Here is a 20,557-nt window from a genome sequence, read left to right on the forward strand (position 1 = left end):
CCTAATAAAAAAGAGGCCTCAAAATCCACTAGGCGCTCCTTTGCTTCGGAGGCCGGTGCTTCAGTCCATTAACGCACTAGGGCCACATGTGGGATATTTCTCAAAACTACAGAATCTGGGCAAATGAGGCTTGCAAAAGTACAACTGGGCGTGTTGAAAAGTAAAAGTACAACTGGGCGTGTATTATGTGCGTACATCGGGGCGTGTTTACTACTTTTACTAGCTGGGCTTTCTGATGAGAAGTATCATCCACTTCTCTTCAGAATGCCCAGCTTCTGGCAGTGCAGATCTGTGACGTCACTCACAGGTCCTGCATCGTGTCGGCACCAGAGGCTACAGATGATTCTGCAGCAGCATCGGCGTTTGCAGGTAAGTCGATGTAGCTACTTACCTGCAAACGCTGATGCTGCTGCAGAATCAAGTGTAGCCTCTGGTGCCGACACGATGCAGGACCTGTGAGTGACGTCACAGATCTGCACTGCCAGAAGCTGGGCGTTGTGAAGAGAAGTGGCTGACACTTCTATACACAACGCCCAGCTAGTAAAAGTAGTAAACACGCCCCGATGTACACACATAATACACGCCCAGTTGTACTTTTACTTTTCAACACGCCCAGTTGTACTTTTGCAAGCCTCATTTGCATAAATACGAAAATGGTCATAACTTGGCCAAAAATGCTCGTTTTTTAAAAATAAAAACGTTACTGTAATCTACATTGCAGCGCCGATCTGCTGCAATAGCAGATAGGGGTTGCAAAATCTGGTGACAGAGCCTCTTAAGGCCAAAACTAGGCTGCGTCCTTAAGGGGTTAAAAGAATTAAACCTATTTAGCCTTGAAATAAGATGACTGAGGGGGAACATGATTAATTTATATAAATATATTAATGGCCCATACAAAAAATATGGTGAAATCCTGTTCCATGTAAAACCCCCTCAAAAAACAAGGGGGCACTCCCTCCGTCTGGAAAAAAAAGGTTCAACCTGCAGAGGCGACAAGCCTTCTTTACTGTGAGAACTGTGTATCTATGGAATAGCCTACCGCAGGAGCCAGTCACAGCAGGGACAGTAGATGGCTTTACAAAAGGCTTAGATAATTTCCTGGAATAAAAAAATATTAGCTCCTATGTGTAGAAATTTTTCCCTTCCCTTTTCCCATCCCTTGGTTGAACTTGATGGACATGTGTCTTTTTCAACCGTACAAACTATGTAACTATTTTATGTATATGTCGGGAAAGCTCCATAGGGCTCCATTAGCCCGAAGGAGACCAAAAGAGTATCTTTGTGGTCTCCGTCGGGCTGGTATATGTCGGTATCCATTTTTTTTTTGAAGGATGGAATAGCAAAGTGAACTATGCTATTCCATCCTGAGGGATCCCGCAAAAAAAAAACCAGACTGCGCGGTATTGTTTTTTTTTAATCATGGGATCCTAAGGGGGACTGATGCAACTGTATGGCAACCGTCACAGGTATACGTTAAATATATACGTCGGGAAGCTCCCGACATCATTGTCCATATATGAATAGTAATATTATTAGCTTCCCAACGCCGAAGTCCCGGGGCAGAGCATCGAAAACGTTCTGCCTGCGCCTGATATCACTATTTATATATGCACAGTGACGTCACAGGCTTCCCCAGGGCCGGAATCCCTGGCATCGCTTCTGATGCTCTGGCTACTACGGTATTGTAGCTCCTGAAGTCGCTGTTCATATATGGACAGTAACGTCAAGGGCTTCTCCAAAGCCAGAATACCCGGCCAGAGCGTAGGAAGGAGCTTCCCAGGGCACAGCGTATCTGGTAGGGGATTTCGGACAATGTATACCTACACATTGGGATAAGTTTCAGCATTCCCTCGGAGATATACTTTGGGAGACTTCCCGATATATGCTTTCGACGGAAGGCTATAGCGTGATGTGGACATAAACTTAGACTTTATTTTCCTCAGTCTATGTACAGCAGTTACCTGGCAATGTAGTTTATCATTCGGGTATGTTCACAAGCTTAGCAAAAAACTTCTGAAAATACAGAGCTGTTTTCAAGGGAAAACCGCTCCTGATTTTCAGACATTTTTTAGCAACTCGCGTTTTTTACGGCCGTTTTTGGAGCGGTTTTCAATAGAGTCTATGAAAAACGGCTCCAAAAACGTTCCAAGAAGTGTCCTGCACTTCTTTTAATGAGCCGTCATTTTACCGACGCGTAAAATAAAGGCTCGTGGGAATAGAACATCGCAATTCCCATTACAAGCAATGGGCAGATGTTTGTAGTTGTATTAGGGGCGTTTTTTCAGGCGTAATTTGAGGCGTAAAACGCCCGAATTACACCTGAAAACACTGTGTGTGAAGATACCCTCATTGTGCCCTTGTTATAATGGATCTCCGCTTTGCTTTCATTGTGAGCGCATGCTTCCTATCATTAGGGAAAACTTCAGTGTAAAGCATAGCAGAAGTACAAAGCAGCAGAATGAACCCCTGATGACAAAGAAGTTGATTTTAAACTATCTCCGAATACCTATTGACAATGCAGCTAAAGCGTCTTTTAATTTGGAGCTTCTTTTGAGGTGTTTTTCACAGTGTTCAATAGAAAATCAGCTCCTCCAAAAAACGCCTCAAGAAGTGACATGCTACTTCTTTTTACGCTCCGTTTTTTTAAACCGCGGCGTAAAAAGACGCCCCGTATGAACTAAATGCTGTTTTTCCCCATTGATTTCAATGGGCAGATGTTTGTAGGCGTTCAGCTTCCGTTTTTTCAGGCGTTTTTCGAGGTGTAAACGCCCCAAAATACGCCTGAAAACACTGCATGTGAACATACCCTGACCCATAGGTAGTGACTTAGATATGTATTTTTTAATTGCCTTAATTGGGCATTCACAGAAAAATGGAAAAAAAAGGGTGGTAAGTGTTAGGCTGGATTCACACGAGCGTGGCATTTTTGCGCATGCAAAAACGTGGCGTTTTGCCTGCGCAAAAGGCACTTAACAGCTCCGTGTGTCCTCACCATATGATGCGCAGCCGCCATCATTATGACACTCCGTTTGGATGTTTGTAAACAGAAAAGCACGTGGTGCTTTTCTATTTTCATTCATCCTCTTCACAGCTGTTGCGCGATTGACGCTGTTCGCACGGAAGTGCTTCCTTGTGACATTCGTGACTTCAATGGGTGCGTGATGCGCGGAAAAACGCCCAAAGAACGGACATGTCGTGCCTTTTTTTCAGCGGACTCACGCTGAGTAAAAAACACGCACATGTCTGCACGGCCCCATAGACTAATATAGGTCCGTGCGACGGGCGTGAGAATCACGCGCGTTGCACGGATGTATATCCCGTTCGTCTGAATAAGGCCTTAGGGTATGTTCACACGTTGAGTCAAAAAACGTCTGAAAACACGGAGCTGTTTTCAAGGGAAAACGGCTCCTGATTTTCAGACGTTTTTTAAGCCACTCGCGATTTTCGCTGCGGTTTTTTTTAAGGCCGTTTTTGGAGCTGTTTTCAATAGAGTCTATGAAAAACCGCTCCAAAAACTTCCAAAAAGTGAGCTGCACTGCTTCTTTTTCGCAGCCATTTTTCAAAACAGTCACGTAAAAAAAACGGCCCATCGGAACAGAACGCCGTTTTTTCCATTGCAATCAATGGCCAGATGTTTGGAGGCGTTCTGCTTCCGATTCTTCGGCAGTTTTTCGGCCGTTTACGGCCCGGAAAATGGCCGTAAAAGGGCCGTGTGAACATACCCTTAAGTTTCATTTTACCAATGGATCATGGCTAATAGAAAAATGTATTATAGGTTGATGGTCTCTAATCACCGGAAATTTTATCTGCCTTTTTGTCTTTTTCAAACCTGATGATCTCTATACACGTGTGAATGTAGCCAAACAGGGCACCAGTCTATAATTGGGGATGGTGCCCAATAATGGGCATTACAGGTCTTTTTACCTTTTTACTAATTTTTAAGTTAATGTTTTTATTTTTTTATTTTTTTTTAGTGGATAAAAGAATACGTTTTATGTGCTTGTTTCTTGGAAATCGTTTGGTTGCTTTGTGGTTTTTGGGTTAATTCAGTGAATGTTTGCCAGAGATATGAGAAATAGGCTAGATGGGGATGTCTGGAAATTTTACTGCACATGATCATTATTTGTCCACAGTCAGGCCTCATGCACACGAATGTTAAAAACGCCTGTAATTATGGGCCCATAGACTTCTATTGGCCACGGGTACCTTCCCGTATTCTTACGTGACGGTGCCTTTGCTGTTGAAAAATATGGAACATGTCCTATTTCAGGCCGTAATTACGGCACGGGCTGGCCCATAGAAGTCTATGGGGCTCCCGTAATTACGGGTGGCTACGTGTGTGCACCCGTAATTACGGGAGCGTTGCTAGGGGACGTCAGGGGATAGTCACTGGCCAGGGTGCTGAAAGAGTTAACTGATCGGCAATAACTCTTTCAGCACCCGGGACAGTGACTACCGCTGGAGTTAAAAGTATTAAAAGTTAACTTCCCTGCTTCTTCCTCCAGTCTGGCCTCCCGGGATGACGTTTCATCCCATGTGACTGCTGCAGCCAATCACAGGCTGCAGCGGTCACATGGACTGCCGCATCATCCAGGGAGGTCGGACTGGATGTCAAAAGAGGGACGCGTCACCAAGACAACAGCCGGGGTACGTATGAACTTCTTTTACTTACACGCTGCGTTCTGCTGCGGAAACTCTGCCCCAAATGGCTGCCCCTTCTCTCTATCCACCACTGATAGAGAGAAGGGGCTGCCGATTAGTGCAATGCAATTTTGCCTAGAAAACGGGTCCGTAAATACGGGTGGAATACTGGTGACAACGGGCACATATTTACGGGCACGGGTCCGTAAATACTGGTGGAATACGGGTCGAATACGTGTGACAAAGGACCTGTATTTATGCCAGTATTTACGGGAGAAAAAAATATGTTCGTGAGCATGAGGCCTTACTTGTGGGGTTGTGAACAGTGTCTTATTATATCCGCCTATTTTCCTTGTACTACTTCCACTGCCAGTGTGTTTACTATTGATCCTGAACAAATCCATAATGTATCTTCCCCAATGATATCAATTTAATTTCCTTGAATCTCACAATTTCAAAGTAATAGCCCTGTTGGTATGGAATAATCTGAGAACTATCCAATTGAGTATCTCAATAAATGCAATTAATATTACACTGAGCCGTCCAGGATATAAGTTACAAGAACCAAGAAAAAGCTACAGGTTCCAGGACATAACCAACGCACACTGAGATAGGAGAAAAAATATATAAATTTATTAAAGCGTCTATATGAATACAGTTTCCCTAGCTAATGCCATAAACATATTAAGCAAAACACAGTGTACTAATTTAAAAAGACAGTGTACTAATAATAATAATCTTTATTTATATTACGCAGCATTACCTTGTTGGTATATTTAATATGAAGAAATTGGGCTTCTTCAGATCTCCGACAGAACATGTCCTTACCTAATGTATTGTGTTCTGTATCCCCCAGGGGCGGATGTATAGCGATTATATCTTTGTGGGAAATCAGAGGTGGAAAAAAGTGGCGAACAGCATTCACCACTGCTAATTTTTATGGGTCTGGTCACGCCCGTAGCCACTCCCTTAAATATGAAAGACCATAAATGTAAAACAAAAATACCTGATCACACAGTCTGAAACCGGTATATACTTGATCTTTTCGACTGCGCTATTAATTTAGTCGATAAAACGGAAACCTGCCGGAACGGTGACAAACAGAAACCATTAGCAATGTTTCCGTCTCGTTTGGTGATGCAAACGAAAGCTATGGTTTCCGTTTGACTTTCCATTACGGAAACCTCAGACGGAACCCCTGAACGGAAAGCGAACGCTGATGTGAACCGGCCCTTAAATATGCAAAAATTCTATTTGTTAAAAGTCCTTGAAATTCTGAACCAAATGTGATCTGGTTCTCAGCCTGATCACTGTTTTGACTAGACATACAATGTACTGTACGCATTGGTGTACCGTACATACTGGTACAGTACGGTTATTGATTGTTTTATGCTTTTTTTTTTTTTTTAATCATTCCTTTGTTTGTCTCACTTGCCTTTTGGTAGTTCTTTGTTTATTTTTTGTTTTTTTCTCTTTTTGATTAGAGAAATTCAGCTGTTGCGGCGGTTAAGGCATCGGAACGTTATCCAGCTGGTGGATGTATTATACAACGAAGAAAAACAAAAGATATATCCTTTTTAGATTACATTTTTTCTCTGGCAAGCCAATGGTGAAAAATTGCTCTTGAGTTTTGTAGTAAACCTGTATAGACCGTTGAATCTTGTGTAAGCTGTGTGTTCAGATTTTGACAAAAACCATGGCAACTCAATTACTCTAATCATCGAAATTATTTTAGGTCGATGATTACTTATAGCTGATCAGTTGCTATGGTTTTAGTACAGACTTGCCTTTGACTTCCCTTTGACACGGACCAGTGATCGACGTAGACAGGGCAACAATCAGGTGAGCAAATGTTTATTTTTTTCTTTTCTTACAAGGCTTTATTAGCAAATCCAATTAAGAGAACCAAAATGAAACATACTTTCTAGTGTTCTAGTGACGTTTAGGAAGGATACAGAGTGTTCAAGTAATAAAATGACATCGGGGACATCCGAGATCATCAGTACTTGTGCAAAACACAAATGGCATATACAGGGAACGCAGAAGATCGAGTATCACAGTACACTGGGTTACTAACCGCAAATAAACAAACTGTCGTTACATGCATACATCATTCACACCAGATGCACCCCCAACTACCCCCCCCCCTTTGGTAAAACTATCAACCATTTATTAAAGGCCTTATCAAAAGGTTTGATACCAGCTGATTGTAAAAGCGTAAACACTTGTATAAGTGGTTTGGAGAAATTTCGAGTCCAAAGAAGGCTCTCTAGTTTTGAAAAAACAATGGGGATAGTCAAAGTCCCAAATTGGCTCGGAGAGCATTGCGAAGCTGAAGGTAAAGAAAGAAAACACTCCGTGGGACTCCAAAGCATGAAAAGAGAGAAATTTCAAGTCATTTAAAAACAAGTGCACTAGAAATTTAACTCTTCAGTTGGCCCAGAAAATGAGGTTTAGACCATAGTGTTTCTATGAGGATACTTGGGGTAATCAACTTTTTTTTTTAGCAGAGATTGATCTAGTCTCCACACCCCGGCTATAGTCCTAAAGGGAGACCGTACATTGGATGAAGGTTAATAGCGGTATAATAAATTGGTAATGCTTTCATAGGATACCCATACAGCCCCTGCCAAGGCGGTTGCTGCTTTGCTCATGTCAATATCAATCCATCAGCTGGCATTATCTAAATTAGAGACCAAAAATAGTGATACATATTTGGGGCAGCCATTCCACCGTGATGTTCAGGGGCTTGAAGAGAGGTCAGACTGAATTTGTGAGTTTGACCTTGCCAATAAAAAGATCGCAACATACTCTCTAGTAGACCAAACAGTTTTTGGGGTACCATAACAGGTGAAGCATGAAACATATATAAGAATTTTAAATAAATTTATATGACCTATAGTAGATAATGGGAGATGGTGCCACAATTTCAATTGACGTTCTGTGGTCGTTAATAGGGGATCTACATTAAGAGCAATGAAGTGACTGACATCTGGAGAGACCACAATTCCCAAATTCTTAAATTGTTACTATTGGAAAGTCCAGGGGCAATAGGCCGGGGAAGGGGGAAACCGTGCCGATTCAGACCAGTTTACTGTTACAATTGCATTCCCCGTATTCGATCCAGAAGGGAAGCTAGAGAAGGCTAGACTATCATCTGCCAAATAAACCTGGGTATCGTGAGCGTAGAAGGAAACTTTAACAATAGATCCTCTAGAGATGCCTCTAATCTTAGCAGATTGGTATACAGCCAGCGCTAGAAGTTTAATAGCAAGTGCATATAGTATCTGGGAGAGAGGACAACCTTGTCTGGTACCCCTTCCCAGAAGGAAGGAAGCGCAGACATTGAGGTTGGTACGGATTCTAGGTTTAGGAGACTTCTTAAATAACTTTGGCCCCAGGTTCCAGGCTTGGGTGCGATTTAAAGAGACTCTGTCACCAGATTGTAAGTGCCCTATCTTCTACATAATCTGATCGGCGCTGGAATGTAGATAACAGCAGTGGTTTTTATTTTGAAAAACGATCATTTTTGAGCAAGTTATGAGCAATTTTAGATTTAGTTTCTTAATGCCCAACTGGGCGTGTTTTTACTTTTGACCAAGTGGGTGTTGTAAAGAAGTGTATGAGGCTGACCAATCAGTGACCAATCAGTGTCCTACACTTCTCATTGTTCCAGCCCAGCATGATCCACAGCACAGTGAGATTGTGCAGTGAAAGAAGCTGGGCTGGAACAATGAGAAGTGTATGTCACTGATTGGTCACTGATTGGTCAGCCTCATACACTTATTTACAACACCCACTTGGTCAAAAGTAAAAACACGCCCAGTTGGGCATTAAGAAACTAAATCTAAAATTGCTCATAACTTGCTCAAAAATGATCGTTTTTCAAAATAAAAACCACTGCTGTTATCTACATTACAGCGCCGATCAGATTATGTAGGAGATAGAGCATTTATAATGTGGTGACAGAGTATCTTTAAGTCTGTCTAGGAGTTCCTAGCGATATCTGTATCCTTTAGTCAAAAGCTTTGCATTTATATAGGAATAACACAAAACCCAGGGAAGTTTCATCCGCTCGTCTGCTCCCAACGCTTGCATATTAACCTTACAAACGCTCATTTGTCGGCCGATCGAATATTTTAATGCGGCCAGAAAAATGGTCGCTAATCGGCAGCACATTCCTTGTATAAACGTTCCTCACCATACATTCAGATCATTGCTCCGTTTAAATGGAGCAAACGAGCGCTGATCAACATAAAGAGGCTCTTAATTAGAATTCGATTCTAACAGTAAATTGGTCTGAATCGGTACTGTTTCCCCTTTCCCCGGCCTATTGCTCCTGCCAACCTCAGTCCTAAAAAGTCAGAATATGTTTTCCATCCTAGGACAGCCCTTGACACTGAAGCAGTTGCATGTCCTAAACCTCACGTTTGCTTATTGTAAAAAGGCTTACAAAGCATGGATTATGTACACTGTAAAGGTGGCCTTAGATTTGTTAACGAATGGCTGTTATGCTGACGCACCTTGAAAGTAGAACCTTGAGGCTACAACCAGTCTGATGCTGACTAAAATAAGTTGTGGAGTCTAAAGGCCCCATCACACGGACTAATAATCAGTCAAACGAGCATTTTTGTGAATGCTAGCTCCCGATTATTGGCCCATGTAAACAGGACCGCGTTCAGCCGACAAACAAGCAAATGTTCATTCGTCGGCTGATCACATCTTTTCTTTTCTGCAGCTTGTAAAATCATTGTTGTCGGCAGCACATCTCCCCGTGTAAACAGGGGATGTGCTGCCGACGATGCAAACTGATGGATTCTGAACGATCATATTAATGATTGTTCGTCCCCAGACAGTATAGCATCAGCCCGTGTAAAAGGGCTTGTGAACAAGCGCCGATAGACTTGTTAAATCTTTGATTCGCGCTCTTTATGGACAGAAATCTGCCCGTGTAAACCCACCCTAAGGGATCCTCCCACTCTTCACCATGGACCCCCGCGAGGAAGTTTGGACTTAACTGGTCAGATCCCCAGGTCCTCAGAGTAGTCACTAGTTTGCAGCGGGATGCTGCAGCGATGAACGATTTGGAGGTTTGTCAGACGGACCTGTTGGTCAGAGACAGAAGATCAATCCAGAAAGAGAAAATGAAGTCCGAGTCAGAGCTCAGGCCAAAAATTAAAACCAGGAGATATATGGAAGTGTCAATCAAAGGGCAAGGCAGTTCATACACAGGCAGTCAATATGGAATCAAGCAGGCAGTGTCTAAGAAGGGCAAACTGATACTCAGGCCATAAGTGAGAGACCGAGCTGGGTTTAAATAGCAAGACTTGATGACCTTATTAGAACTAGCACCCCTGAAGTAAGCATTTAGTTGTGTAATGGCCACCGCTCCCTGCAGCCACCGTATACTTACCTCTTTACGGCGTCCTCTGGCCGCTGCCACCTCACTCTGGGCTGGCCATTCTCTGCATCGCCCCCGCTTCTCCTCAGCACCCCCTAGTGCACTTGCGCTGACCTTCCTATGCTTAAGAGACCAGTGCACGTCTAATTATCCACCCAGCTTTCCCAGAGTAGAAAGGGATCCTCCCTGGTTTGATTCACTGCCTGAACAATTTTGGCTCCTCCTAGCATGCTAGTGATTCTCTGCTGATCGTTTGTTTGTAATTCCTGTTTTTAACTCTGCCTGTACCTTGTATCTTTGCCTGCCCTGACCTCTTGCTAGTGACCCGTGATGAACCTCTGCCACCTGCCCTGACTTTTTGCTATACCTGACCCTGAATGATGTTTGCTGATTTAGTACTACGCCTGTTTAAGTTGGTCGTCACCAAGGGAGACTACTCTGAGCAGCGAAGTCGAGATCCCTGTAAAGTTAAAAGGGTTGTCCTGGCACGGGACGGTTTTTCATACTGATGACCTATCCACAGGATAGGTCATCAGTGTATGATCGGTGGGGGTCGGACCCGCACCGATCAGCTGTTCCGGCAGTGAAAGTTTTGCAGTGGACGGTGCCGGAAGCAGTTGGCTCTGTACACTGTATAATGGCCTTCCTGCAGTACCTCAACTCTACCCCTATTCACTGGATTAGGAGCAGAGCTTCAGTGTTGCAGCACACCCCCTCTACCCCCCCCCCCCCCACCTTGCCAGGAGAGTTTATAGAGTATCTTTGGTAGGAATGATTATTATGATTCTTTTTTTTATGACGCTGTGGTGGCAGAGAACTGGTTTGCGGCAGTTACACCTACAGTGTGTAGAAGAGCAGACAGAACTGTCCTATTAGGCTGGTACCTAGTGACAATATATGCTTCTGGTAACGGGAAGTATGGTTATTGTTGCTATAACAACCCAGTATTTTATTACACAATGGTTTTTTGGGAGCAAGTCAGTAGCTTGTGTAGAAAATAGAATAGAGCCCATGGATGTGCGTTGCCTGGTTTATACAGCTCTGTAAAATACTATAGTTTATTTGATTAACTTGCACATTTTGCAATATTGTGTCCATTTTGGTTGTAGACTACTGGTTCTTACAGTAGATGTCCGTGTTAAATGCCCTCCTGTATTGCAGTCGCTGTCAAGTGGATCTCTTTAAGGTCCCATGCTCACGACCGCAATTTTCATCCGTAATGATGTAATCTGTAAAAAAATTGCGGACCCATTAATTTTTTGGACCACGGACGCCTTTCCAAATATTTATGGATTTGTGTCCGGGCCATATAAATAATCCGCAAAATATAGACCATCTCGTATTCTTTTCCGAAATCATGCCACGGACTTGCCCATAGAATTCTATAGGCGCTTCCGCATTTGCGGATGGCTACGGATTTTTATCTGTCGCTGTCGGAACTGTATTTGCGGACAGTAAAAACTCTTACGTGTGCATGAGGCCTGAGTGAGGTCCTAAGTCACTGTTCAAGAGCAGGCATTTAGTAAAGGGATATGTTCTGAATGAGACACCGGTTTAAATGAATACCTATTCCGATCCTGTCCTGACAAGCTGGAACCACTATATGCAATATGGCAGCCAGTGACAATTTAAGTCGTTCACAAAAGTTAGGCGCCAATAAAGCTTTAAGCTTATGATTTTTTTATATTATCGAAATGTTAAAAGTTCAGTTTACAAAAGCCTCACTTCATATTGGAGTAGAATTCCTTAATTTGAAATGTACGTATATGGTGATGGAGTACTGCGTGTGTGGAATGCAGGAGATGCTGGATAGTGTATCGGAGAAACGATTCCCCATCTTTCAGGCACATAGGTAGGTAACCAAAATCTGGGTGTAACTGTCAATACTACCCTGGTGTTGTCTTTTCTTCTCCTAACATTTAAAACCTATAGTATACTATATATTTTTTTTAATCTTTACTGTTTTTTGTGTTTCATATTGGCCATGTTTTTTCTCAAGTGATAATTTTTTGCTATTTTTGGTTTATCATTGTTTTTACATATTTTTTTTCAAAAGGTATTTTTGCCAGCTCGTAGATGGTCTGGAGTATCTCCATAGTCAGGGTATTGTGCATAAAGACATCAAACCTGGCAACTTGCTGCTCACGACAGACGGGACGCTCAAAATCTCAGATCTGGGCGTTGCTGAGGTATGTTTTGAGAGAATGGGAAGTCACTTCTCCGCTGTTAGGTAGGATAGTATAGGTTAATATCTTCTCTCCCAACAGGCCTTACACCCATTTGCAGAGGGTGATACTTGCAGGACCAGCCAGGGGTCCCCCGCCTTTCAGCCTCCAGAAATTGCAAATGGCCTCGACACCTTCTCAGGGTTCAAAGTGGATATCTGGTCAGCTGGTGTTACCTTGTGAGTTTTTTTAAAATTCTGGATTTACCCCCTAAACATTGCACCCCTTAATCTAACAAGGGGTATTAAAATGGATTATTAGTATAGTGTATTCTTAATAGAAAATGTGTTTAACAGATCTTTTTCAATGCACAGGTATAATATCACTACTGGGCTGTACCCCTTTGAAGGGGATAATATATACAAATTGTTTGAGAATATTGGAAAGGGAGACTACTCCGTTCCAGAAGAATGTGGGCCACTGCTATCTGACCTGCTTAGGGGTAAGTACAAAGGTGCTACTATAAGGATAATTAACTGTTTGAATTATGTAATGGCTTAAGTAAAACCTGTCGGGGGCGGGATAATCAAATAAATCACATGTATAGGTCAATATTTTACTGTTTAGGTAATGAGGAGGCAAGCCCCATTGTGTCATGATATTGCATGTGGCAATGGTGGACAGGTCAAGGTGTACATTACAGCTCCAAAGGGGTCTTTTGCTCATTCCAGCAAGAAGGGGCACGTGAGATTTATAAAGCGGTTTGAAATAAAACAGCCAACAAATGATTAATTTAGTTAATCTCTGTTCTCCACTACTAAAATAGAGCGGTCTAGTATGACACCATCTAAGCCAAAGACCTATCTGTAAGGACAAAGGTGGATCCTTGAATTGATTTGGTGCATTTCCTAATGATATTCTGATCCAAAACAATATTCACATACAGCTGTTTTGCTGCGTTATGAGCACTGCAGTAATTAACCATGGCAGCCACATGCTGCACTGTAGATAATAGGATGTTTATGACGTCTCATTAATGTAGTGCGGTTGAAAATACCTGTCCGTTTTGTTTGTATTTGTTTAGAAACCGAATGTTAAAGGGGTTATCCGGGACCAAAAATTGCATTGCAATAATATATTTATGTGAAATTAAGTAACTTACTATTCTGTTCTAAATGGTGCAGTTCAAATGTCATGAATATTTCAGGAAGTGCTGGAGCTTTTCTATTAATGATGACGTTCCGACACGGCCTCACTTGACTGAGCTCTTGCTTCGTGTGCTGTTCGTGAACATGACCGCAAGGGGGCTGTCACATTTGCCTATTTGTTTGAGTCCCGAGCAGAGCATCAGCTAGCGCTCTGCCCGGGACTCCAGCCCTGCTCCCAACATCCATGTTTAGTCAATTCAGGTGTTTTCTATCGCTGGAGTCCCCGAGCAGATCATCCGCTGATGCTCTGCCTGGAGACTCCACAACTTCTACCCACGTCACTGACACTCTCCATATATGGACAATGACGTCGAGAGCAGGGCTGGAGTCCCCGGGCAGAGCATCAGCTGATGCTCTGCCTGGAGACTCCACAACTTCTGCCCACGTCACTGACACTCTCCATATATGGACAATGACGTCGAGAGCAGGGCTGGAGTCATCAGCTGATGCAGTCATGTTCTCGAACAGCACATGAAGCAAGAGCTCAGTCACGTGGGGCCATGTCGGAGTGTCATCACTATTTTAAAAAGCTCCAGGACTTCCTGAATAATTCATGAGGTTTGAACTGCACCATTTAGTACAGAATTTTTAATTAAAGTACATTAGTAAGTTACTTAGTTTCACATAAATATATTATTGCACATCAATTTACACTCTTGGTAGGCAATGGAGGTAAAGCCAATCTACGTCTGTGTTTTGCCTTCAGTCAAATTTTCTATTACGGTTACATAGTTAAGAAGGTTAAAAAAAAGACAAAGGTCCAGCCTATAATCCTAACGTGTTAATCCAGAGGAAGGCAAAGCCCTTATGAGGTTCATGCCAATTGCCTCATTAGGATAATCAGAATAAATCCCTGAATCAACATCCCATCTCCAGAATTTAGTAATACTATATTTTTCAAGAAAGGCATCAAGGCCCTGCTTGAACTTGTTCAAAGAATCAACCACCACAACATCCTGTGGCAGAGAGTTCCATAGTCTCACTGCTCTTACAGTAAAGAATCCCTGTGTGTGATGATGGTGTAAGCTTTTCTCCTCTAGACCTAAAGTATACCCCCTTGTGCTTGTGAGGTGTGAAAAGATCATTAGAAAGATCTCTGTACTCTCCAGTTATATATCTGTACATTGTAATTAGATCGCCCCTAAGCGTCTTTTTTTTTTCCTAAACTGAATAGCCCCACAGCATTCGCAATTACGGATTAAATTGCGGACCCATTCATTTCTATTGGCCATGGACACCGTTCCGTATATTTTCCCTAATTTTCTATTTATGGAGCCATGTTTTCCACATATAAGACAATGGGTAGCAGGATTACAGATCCATAGGCCAGCATTTCATCCTTCATTGACTTTATTTATTTGCACGTTGGCAAATTCAGACATTTTTAGTCCTTAACTCCTCTCTATTCTAATTAACATAAAAGACAAAAGATTTCCAAACTGGTGACAATGGCATTAAACAATTTCCTATCTCTTTTGAATACAAGGTTTTAAAAAAAAAATAAAAAAAAAAGTTTTATTTTGAACTTTGTAGTAAAACAAGTACAAATAGGAGGAAACCTTCTTACTGACCAAAAAACAGAGAAGGCAGAAAACATTCACACACCAAGTAACCAACCGACCGACACTAAAGGCATATATACATGGGCCAACAATCGGCCGTTCACACCAGTGTGTCCCCCACCCCAGCATATGGGTTAAGATATTGGGCTTTTAGGCTGGGTTCACACAACCTATTTTCATACGTAATGGCGGCGTTTTACGCCTCGAATTACGCCTGAAAAAACGCCCCTAATACGCCCACAAACATCTGCCCATTGCTTTCAATGGGAATTACAATGTTCTGTTCCCACGAGCCTTTATTTTATGCTTCGCTGTCAAAAAACGGAGCGTAAAAAGACGCTCCGTAAAAAGAAGTAGCATGTCACTTCTTGAGGCGTTTTTTGGAGCTGATTTTCCATTGAACTCTATGAAAAACGCCTCAAAAAACATCTGAAAAGAAGCCTCAAAAGAAGCTCCAAATTTCATTCTCTGCTTCAAAAATGCCTGAAAATCAGAGGCTGTTTTCTCTGAAATCAGCTCCGAATTTTTCAGACGTTTTTTGTTAAGCGTCTGAACATACCCTTACATAGAAGTTTATACAGCTGTCTTTCACCTCAAGCCATCGAGACCAAATTTTATCAAATTTGTTTGGGCATTTTCTATTTAAAACCAGGTAAATATTATTTGTAATAAATAAAGTGATCGTTTCCAAAACTAACGGGAAACCTATTTGTTGGCTTAGATAATTACAAAGGGCATTCCTGTGGATAGGTAAATGTTGTTTATGGGAAAACCCCTTTAACGTGTTAAGAGAGCTTTTCGCAGTGGACTCCCATTTCTGGCTCCATTGTGAGTCAGTAAGCTGATTTAGATCAGTCTCCCATATGAAAGATCTGCTCTATAGGGCAGAGATCAGGCCTGAGGCGAGGGGAGGTTATATTTTTCTTGAAAGTGGGAAAGGGAATTACACCTTCAGAGGATAGAAAGTGGTATGTTGTAGTCATACCTGCAGCTTAACATCTCATAAATGGGTGAGGAGCAAATTGAGCCAGAGGAAATATTCGAGGGTCCAAATATACTGTAGGTAGTAAGGTTAGGTGAGGGGAATTGACATTAGAAGAATATTTCACATTATCCCACAGCTTAAGGGTGTTTTTCATAATTGCGTTATTAATCTAAGGTCTCAGAGGGTTTTATTTTTACCAGCTATAATAGGCTGGAGTTTCTTCTCAAAGAAATTTCGATCCATTTTAATTTAAGGGCAACAAAAAATTGCAATCAATGGGGGGAGATTTATCAAGCGTCGTTATAGTAAGAATGCCCTTTGTTGCCCATAGCAACCAATCAGAGCACAGCTTTCATTTTACCTGAGCTAATTAACCCCTTCCCGACATTTGACGTATCCATACGTCCTAGCCGGGTAGGGGAAGTATGGAACGGGCTCACGCAGTGAACCCGCTCCATACGATGCGGGTATCGGCTGTATGTTACAGCCGACGCTTCACAGTAAGGAGTGGGTTCATGCTCGAGCGCGATCCCGCTCTTTTAACCCATTAAATGGCGTTGTCAATAGCGACCGCGGCATTTAAATCCCCTCTAGCAGCTCATCGCGCCCCCCACAATTCAATCTCGGGGTGGCGATGGTTGCTATGGCAGCCTGGGGGCCTAATGAAGGCCCCCTTGTCCGCCATCTTTGTGCTCCTATTAAGAACTGCCTCTGGCAGGGCTTAATGGAAGCCTGTCAGAAAGACGATATACTGCAATACTTTAGTATTGCAGTATATAGTTCAAGCGATCCAACGATCGCTTGTTGAAGTCCCCTTGGAATAAAAATGTGTAAAAATAAAGTTTTTACTAAAAATATTTAAAGTTCATAAACCCCCCCCCCCTTTTCCCCCTAGAGCAATGTAAAAAAATAAACATAATTGGTATCGCCGCATCCGTAAAAGTCTGGACTATTACAATATATCATTATTTAACCTGCACGGTGTACGCCGTCCCCAAAAAATTTCAACGCCAGAACCGCTATTTTTTGGTCACCTAATCTCCTACAAAAAATGGAATAAAAAGTGAAACGTTGCATTTACCCCAAAATGGTATTATTAAAAACTACAGCTTATCCCGCAACAAATAAGACATCTTACCACTTAATCGACGGAAAAATAAAAAAGTTATGACTCTCAGAATTTGGCGACACAAAATACCTAAAAATTGTTACACTTAAATTTTTCCTTGTAAAATATAGAAAAAACTATATATATATATATATATATATATATATATATATATATTTGTTATCGCCCTAATCGTATTGAACTGCAGAATAAAGTTTACATTCTGTTTTAATTCTACAGTGAATTCTGTAGAAACGTTGCGCAAAAAACAATGGAGGAATCGCTGTTTTTTTTTTTTTTTGTTTTCATTTTCTACCCCACAAATCATTTTTTTTCCCGTTTCCTAGTGCATTATATGGCACAATAAATTGCGCTACGAAAAACTACAACTCGTCCTGCAAAAATCAAGCCCTCGTGGGACTATATCGATGGAAAAATAAAAAAGTTATGCCTCTTGGAAGGTGGGGAGGAAAAAACAAAAATGAAAATCTGAAAGTTGTTTACGACGGGAAGGGGTTAATATATGAAACTGTGGGGTTGCCATGGACAACAAAGGACATTATTGCTATAAGACCGCTTGATAAATATCCCTCAATGTCACTGAGGAAGCAGGGGGACATAATCAACTATTAGGGTATGTTCACACGGGTAACAAAATACGGCTGAAAACGCGGATTTTCAGCCATTTTTTAATCGAACTAGCTTTTTTTACGGCCGTTTTTGGAGCTGTGTTTTATTGAGTCAATGAAAAATGGCTCCAAAAACGGCTCAAGAAGTGACATGCTGTAACGACGGGGTTAGGGAAACTAACAAGTGAGCCCTAATCTACCCGCCAGTCTGTCCCTGCCTACTTGCAACAACCCGCCCTAGGCGACGGGGTACAACTGGGCGGCGGTCCCTACGCTCAGTAAGTGCACGAGACAAACATACAAGAGAATACAAAGCAAAGGGAAAGGGGCAGTTGCCCACGGCAACACCGTGAGCAACAGAGTGGTGAACGAGCCAAGTCAAACCAGGAGAGCACGAGGTACCAAACTCAGAGCAGAAGAGTAGTCAGTAAGCCAGGGTCAGTATGGAGCAGGATCAAATAGTTAGGAGCTGTAGCTGGGCCAGGAAACCACACGGAAAGAATCACAAGCAAGGAGGAACAGGAAAGGCAGGTATAAATAGACAGAGGGCGGGAGCTAGCTCCGTCTGGCCAGGCTGCGATAGGCTCTCCCACTCCTAAGCCTGCCATCCTGAGTGGTGGAAGAAGGAGTCAGTCTCAGAGACGTAGATTCAGGTGTAGACTGATTACCTATGGGAGTTAACCCCGAAGCTGTGCCTGGCAGATCCTTTACACATGCACTTCTTTTTACGAGGCGTTTTTTTTTTTTTTTTTACGCTGCCGTTTCTAAAAACTGAACGCCGTTGAAATCAATGGGCAGATGTTTGTAGGCGTTCAGCCCCCATATCTTCAATAGTTTTTTGGGACGTTTACGGCCGTGTGAACTTACCCTAATTGTGCACACTCCTGCACTGTTATCAGTTTTTCAGTGAAAGTGGAGGTATTCATTAAATTTATCAAGAATGTCGACAAGATCAGAAGTGGTAACGTTATGGTGAGTATTAAGGGTAATGGGAGAAGGATGGTATGAAAAGTTACACAGCCCGCATGCTAACAGAGTTGAGGGTTTGTTATTGTGTGAGTAGTGTCTCTGTGTGGATCAGCTGAGTTGTTTTTTTTTTGTTTTGTTTTTTACCACTGGTGAATGGAGACATAAGTGAATCTTGGCTGTAGCGCGGAGAAGGTTTGTGTGATGATTAGGGTCATGTAAGGAGGATTTAAATTCCATTGCTAAACGAGCCACCTTTACCTCCAGGTTCAGTTGCTTAGACATACGGTATGTTCTCTCTTCTTATGAGAGGCTTCTTTAATACAGTAACCTCTCAAAACTACCTCATAAGCTTCCCATATGGAAAATGGAGAGGAGTCTGAGGTGGCATTTATGGAAAAATATTCTTTCAAAGTAAAAGTCAGTTTAAAGTGAAATCCCTGGAGGAATGACCCCGATTTTGCATGGGATTGACCGAGACAATGAAAGGTTGGATCGATAATATTCTGTGGATTCTCAATGGTGTCTTCTGTCTCGAAAGACCTGGACAAGGCATCGGCCCACACATTCTTGTCGGCCGGGGCGATAATGAAGCTCAAACAGAAACCTTGCAAAAAACAGTGACCACCTGGCTTGACGAAGGTTCAGCCGTTGGGCCGTCTGGAGCTAGGTCAGATTCTCGTGGTCCGTAAAAATCAAGATCGGGTGAGCTGCGCCCTCTAGTAGATGTCTCCACTCTTCCAGAGCCAATTTGATGGCTAGTAACTCCCGATCCCCAATCGAGCAGTTGCGTTCTGCGGAAGAGAAGAGCTTAGAGAAGTATCCACATACCCTTGACCTGCCCTTGGGACCTCTCTGTAACAGGAGTGCACCAGCACCGACAGAGGATGCGTCCACCTCCAACGAGAACTGCAGAGAGACATCCGGATGATGGAAGATAGAGGCTGACATGAAGGCACTCTTCAGTCTGTTGAATGCAGACTCTGCCTCGGGAGTTCACACCTTGGCGTTCATACCCTTCTTAGTAAGGTTAGAGATGGGAGAAGTCTGTGAGGAGAAGTTTGGAATAAACTGTCGGTAAAAGTTAGCAAATCCAAGGAAGCGCTGTATGGCCCTCAAGCTTTGAGGACGTGGCCACTTCAGGACAGACTTTACCTTCTCAGGGTCCATCTCGAGACCTCAATTCGAGACGATGTAGCCCAGGAAGGGTAGAGCATCCTTGTCAAATACGCATTTCTCCAACTTGGCGTACAGACGATTCTCCCTTAACCATAGCAGAACCTGACGGACATGTCTCTGGTGCGTCACAGGATTTGGGGAGAAAATCAAGATGTCATCAAGGTAGACTACAACACAAACATAAAGGAGGCCACCGAAAATGTCATTCACAAAATCCTGGAAGACCGCGGGAGCATTACATAGGCCGAAGGGCATTACTATATACTCCTAGTGTCCATCACGGGTGTTAAATGCAGTCTTCCATTCATCCCCCTGACTAATCCGGATTAGGTTGTAAGTCCCACGCAGGTCTAGTTTTAGAAAAAAAAATTTCACCATGTATTTGATCAAACAGTTCGGAGATCAGGGGCAATGGATATTTATTCTTCACCGTGATCTGGTTGAGACCACGGTAGTCGATGTAAGGACGAAGAGAGCCATCTTTCTTTTTGACAAAGAAGAAGCCGGCTCCTGCCGGGGAGGAAGACTTTCGCATGAAGCCCCTTTCTAGGTTGTCTTTCACATAGGAGGACATGGACAGAGTCTCTGGCAAGGAGAGAGGATATACCCTACCATGGGGAAGGGATGCACCAGGTATCCGTTCAATAGGGTAGTCATACGCCCGATGTGTAGGCAAAGTCTCCGCCTCCTTCTTGCTGAAGACGTCCGAAAAG

At 42.7% G+C, this 20,557-nt stretch overlaps 1 protein-coding gene across 1 annotated transcript in view; it reads left to right on the forward strand.

Annotated features, from left to right (window-relative positions):
- STK11 (serine/threonine kinase 11) overlaps window positions 1-20,557 on the forward strand; it is a 92,611-nt gene that overhangs the window by 20,884 nt on the left and 51,170 nt on the right. Inside the window, exons 2-6 of the mRNA XM_075825378.1 lie at window positions 6,126-6,209; window positions 11,805-11,894; window positions 12,099-12,231; window positions 12,310-12,446; window positions 12,582-12,709. Coding sequence (XP_075681493.1) covers window positions 6,126-6,209; window positions 11,805-11,894; window positions 12,099-12,231; window positions 12,310-12,446; window positions 12,582-12,709 — 572 coding nt within the window. The remainder of the gene's footprint in view (window positions 1-6,125; window positions 6,210-11,804; window positions 11,895-12,098; window positions 12,232-12,309; window positions 12,447-12,581; window positions 12,710-20,557) is intronic.

Source organism: Rhinoderma darwinii, chromosome 1 (genome assembly GCF_050947455.1).
Source record: "Rhinoderma darwinii isolate aRhiDar2 chromosome 1, aRhiDar2.hap1, whole genome shotgun sequence".
NCBI classification, from domain to species: domain Eukaryota; kingdom Metazoa; phylum Chordata; class Amphibia; order Anura; family Rhinodermatidae; genus Rhinoderma; species Rhinoderma darwinii.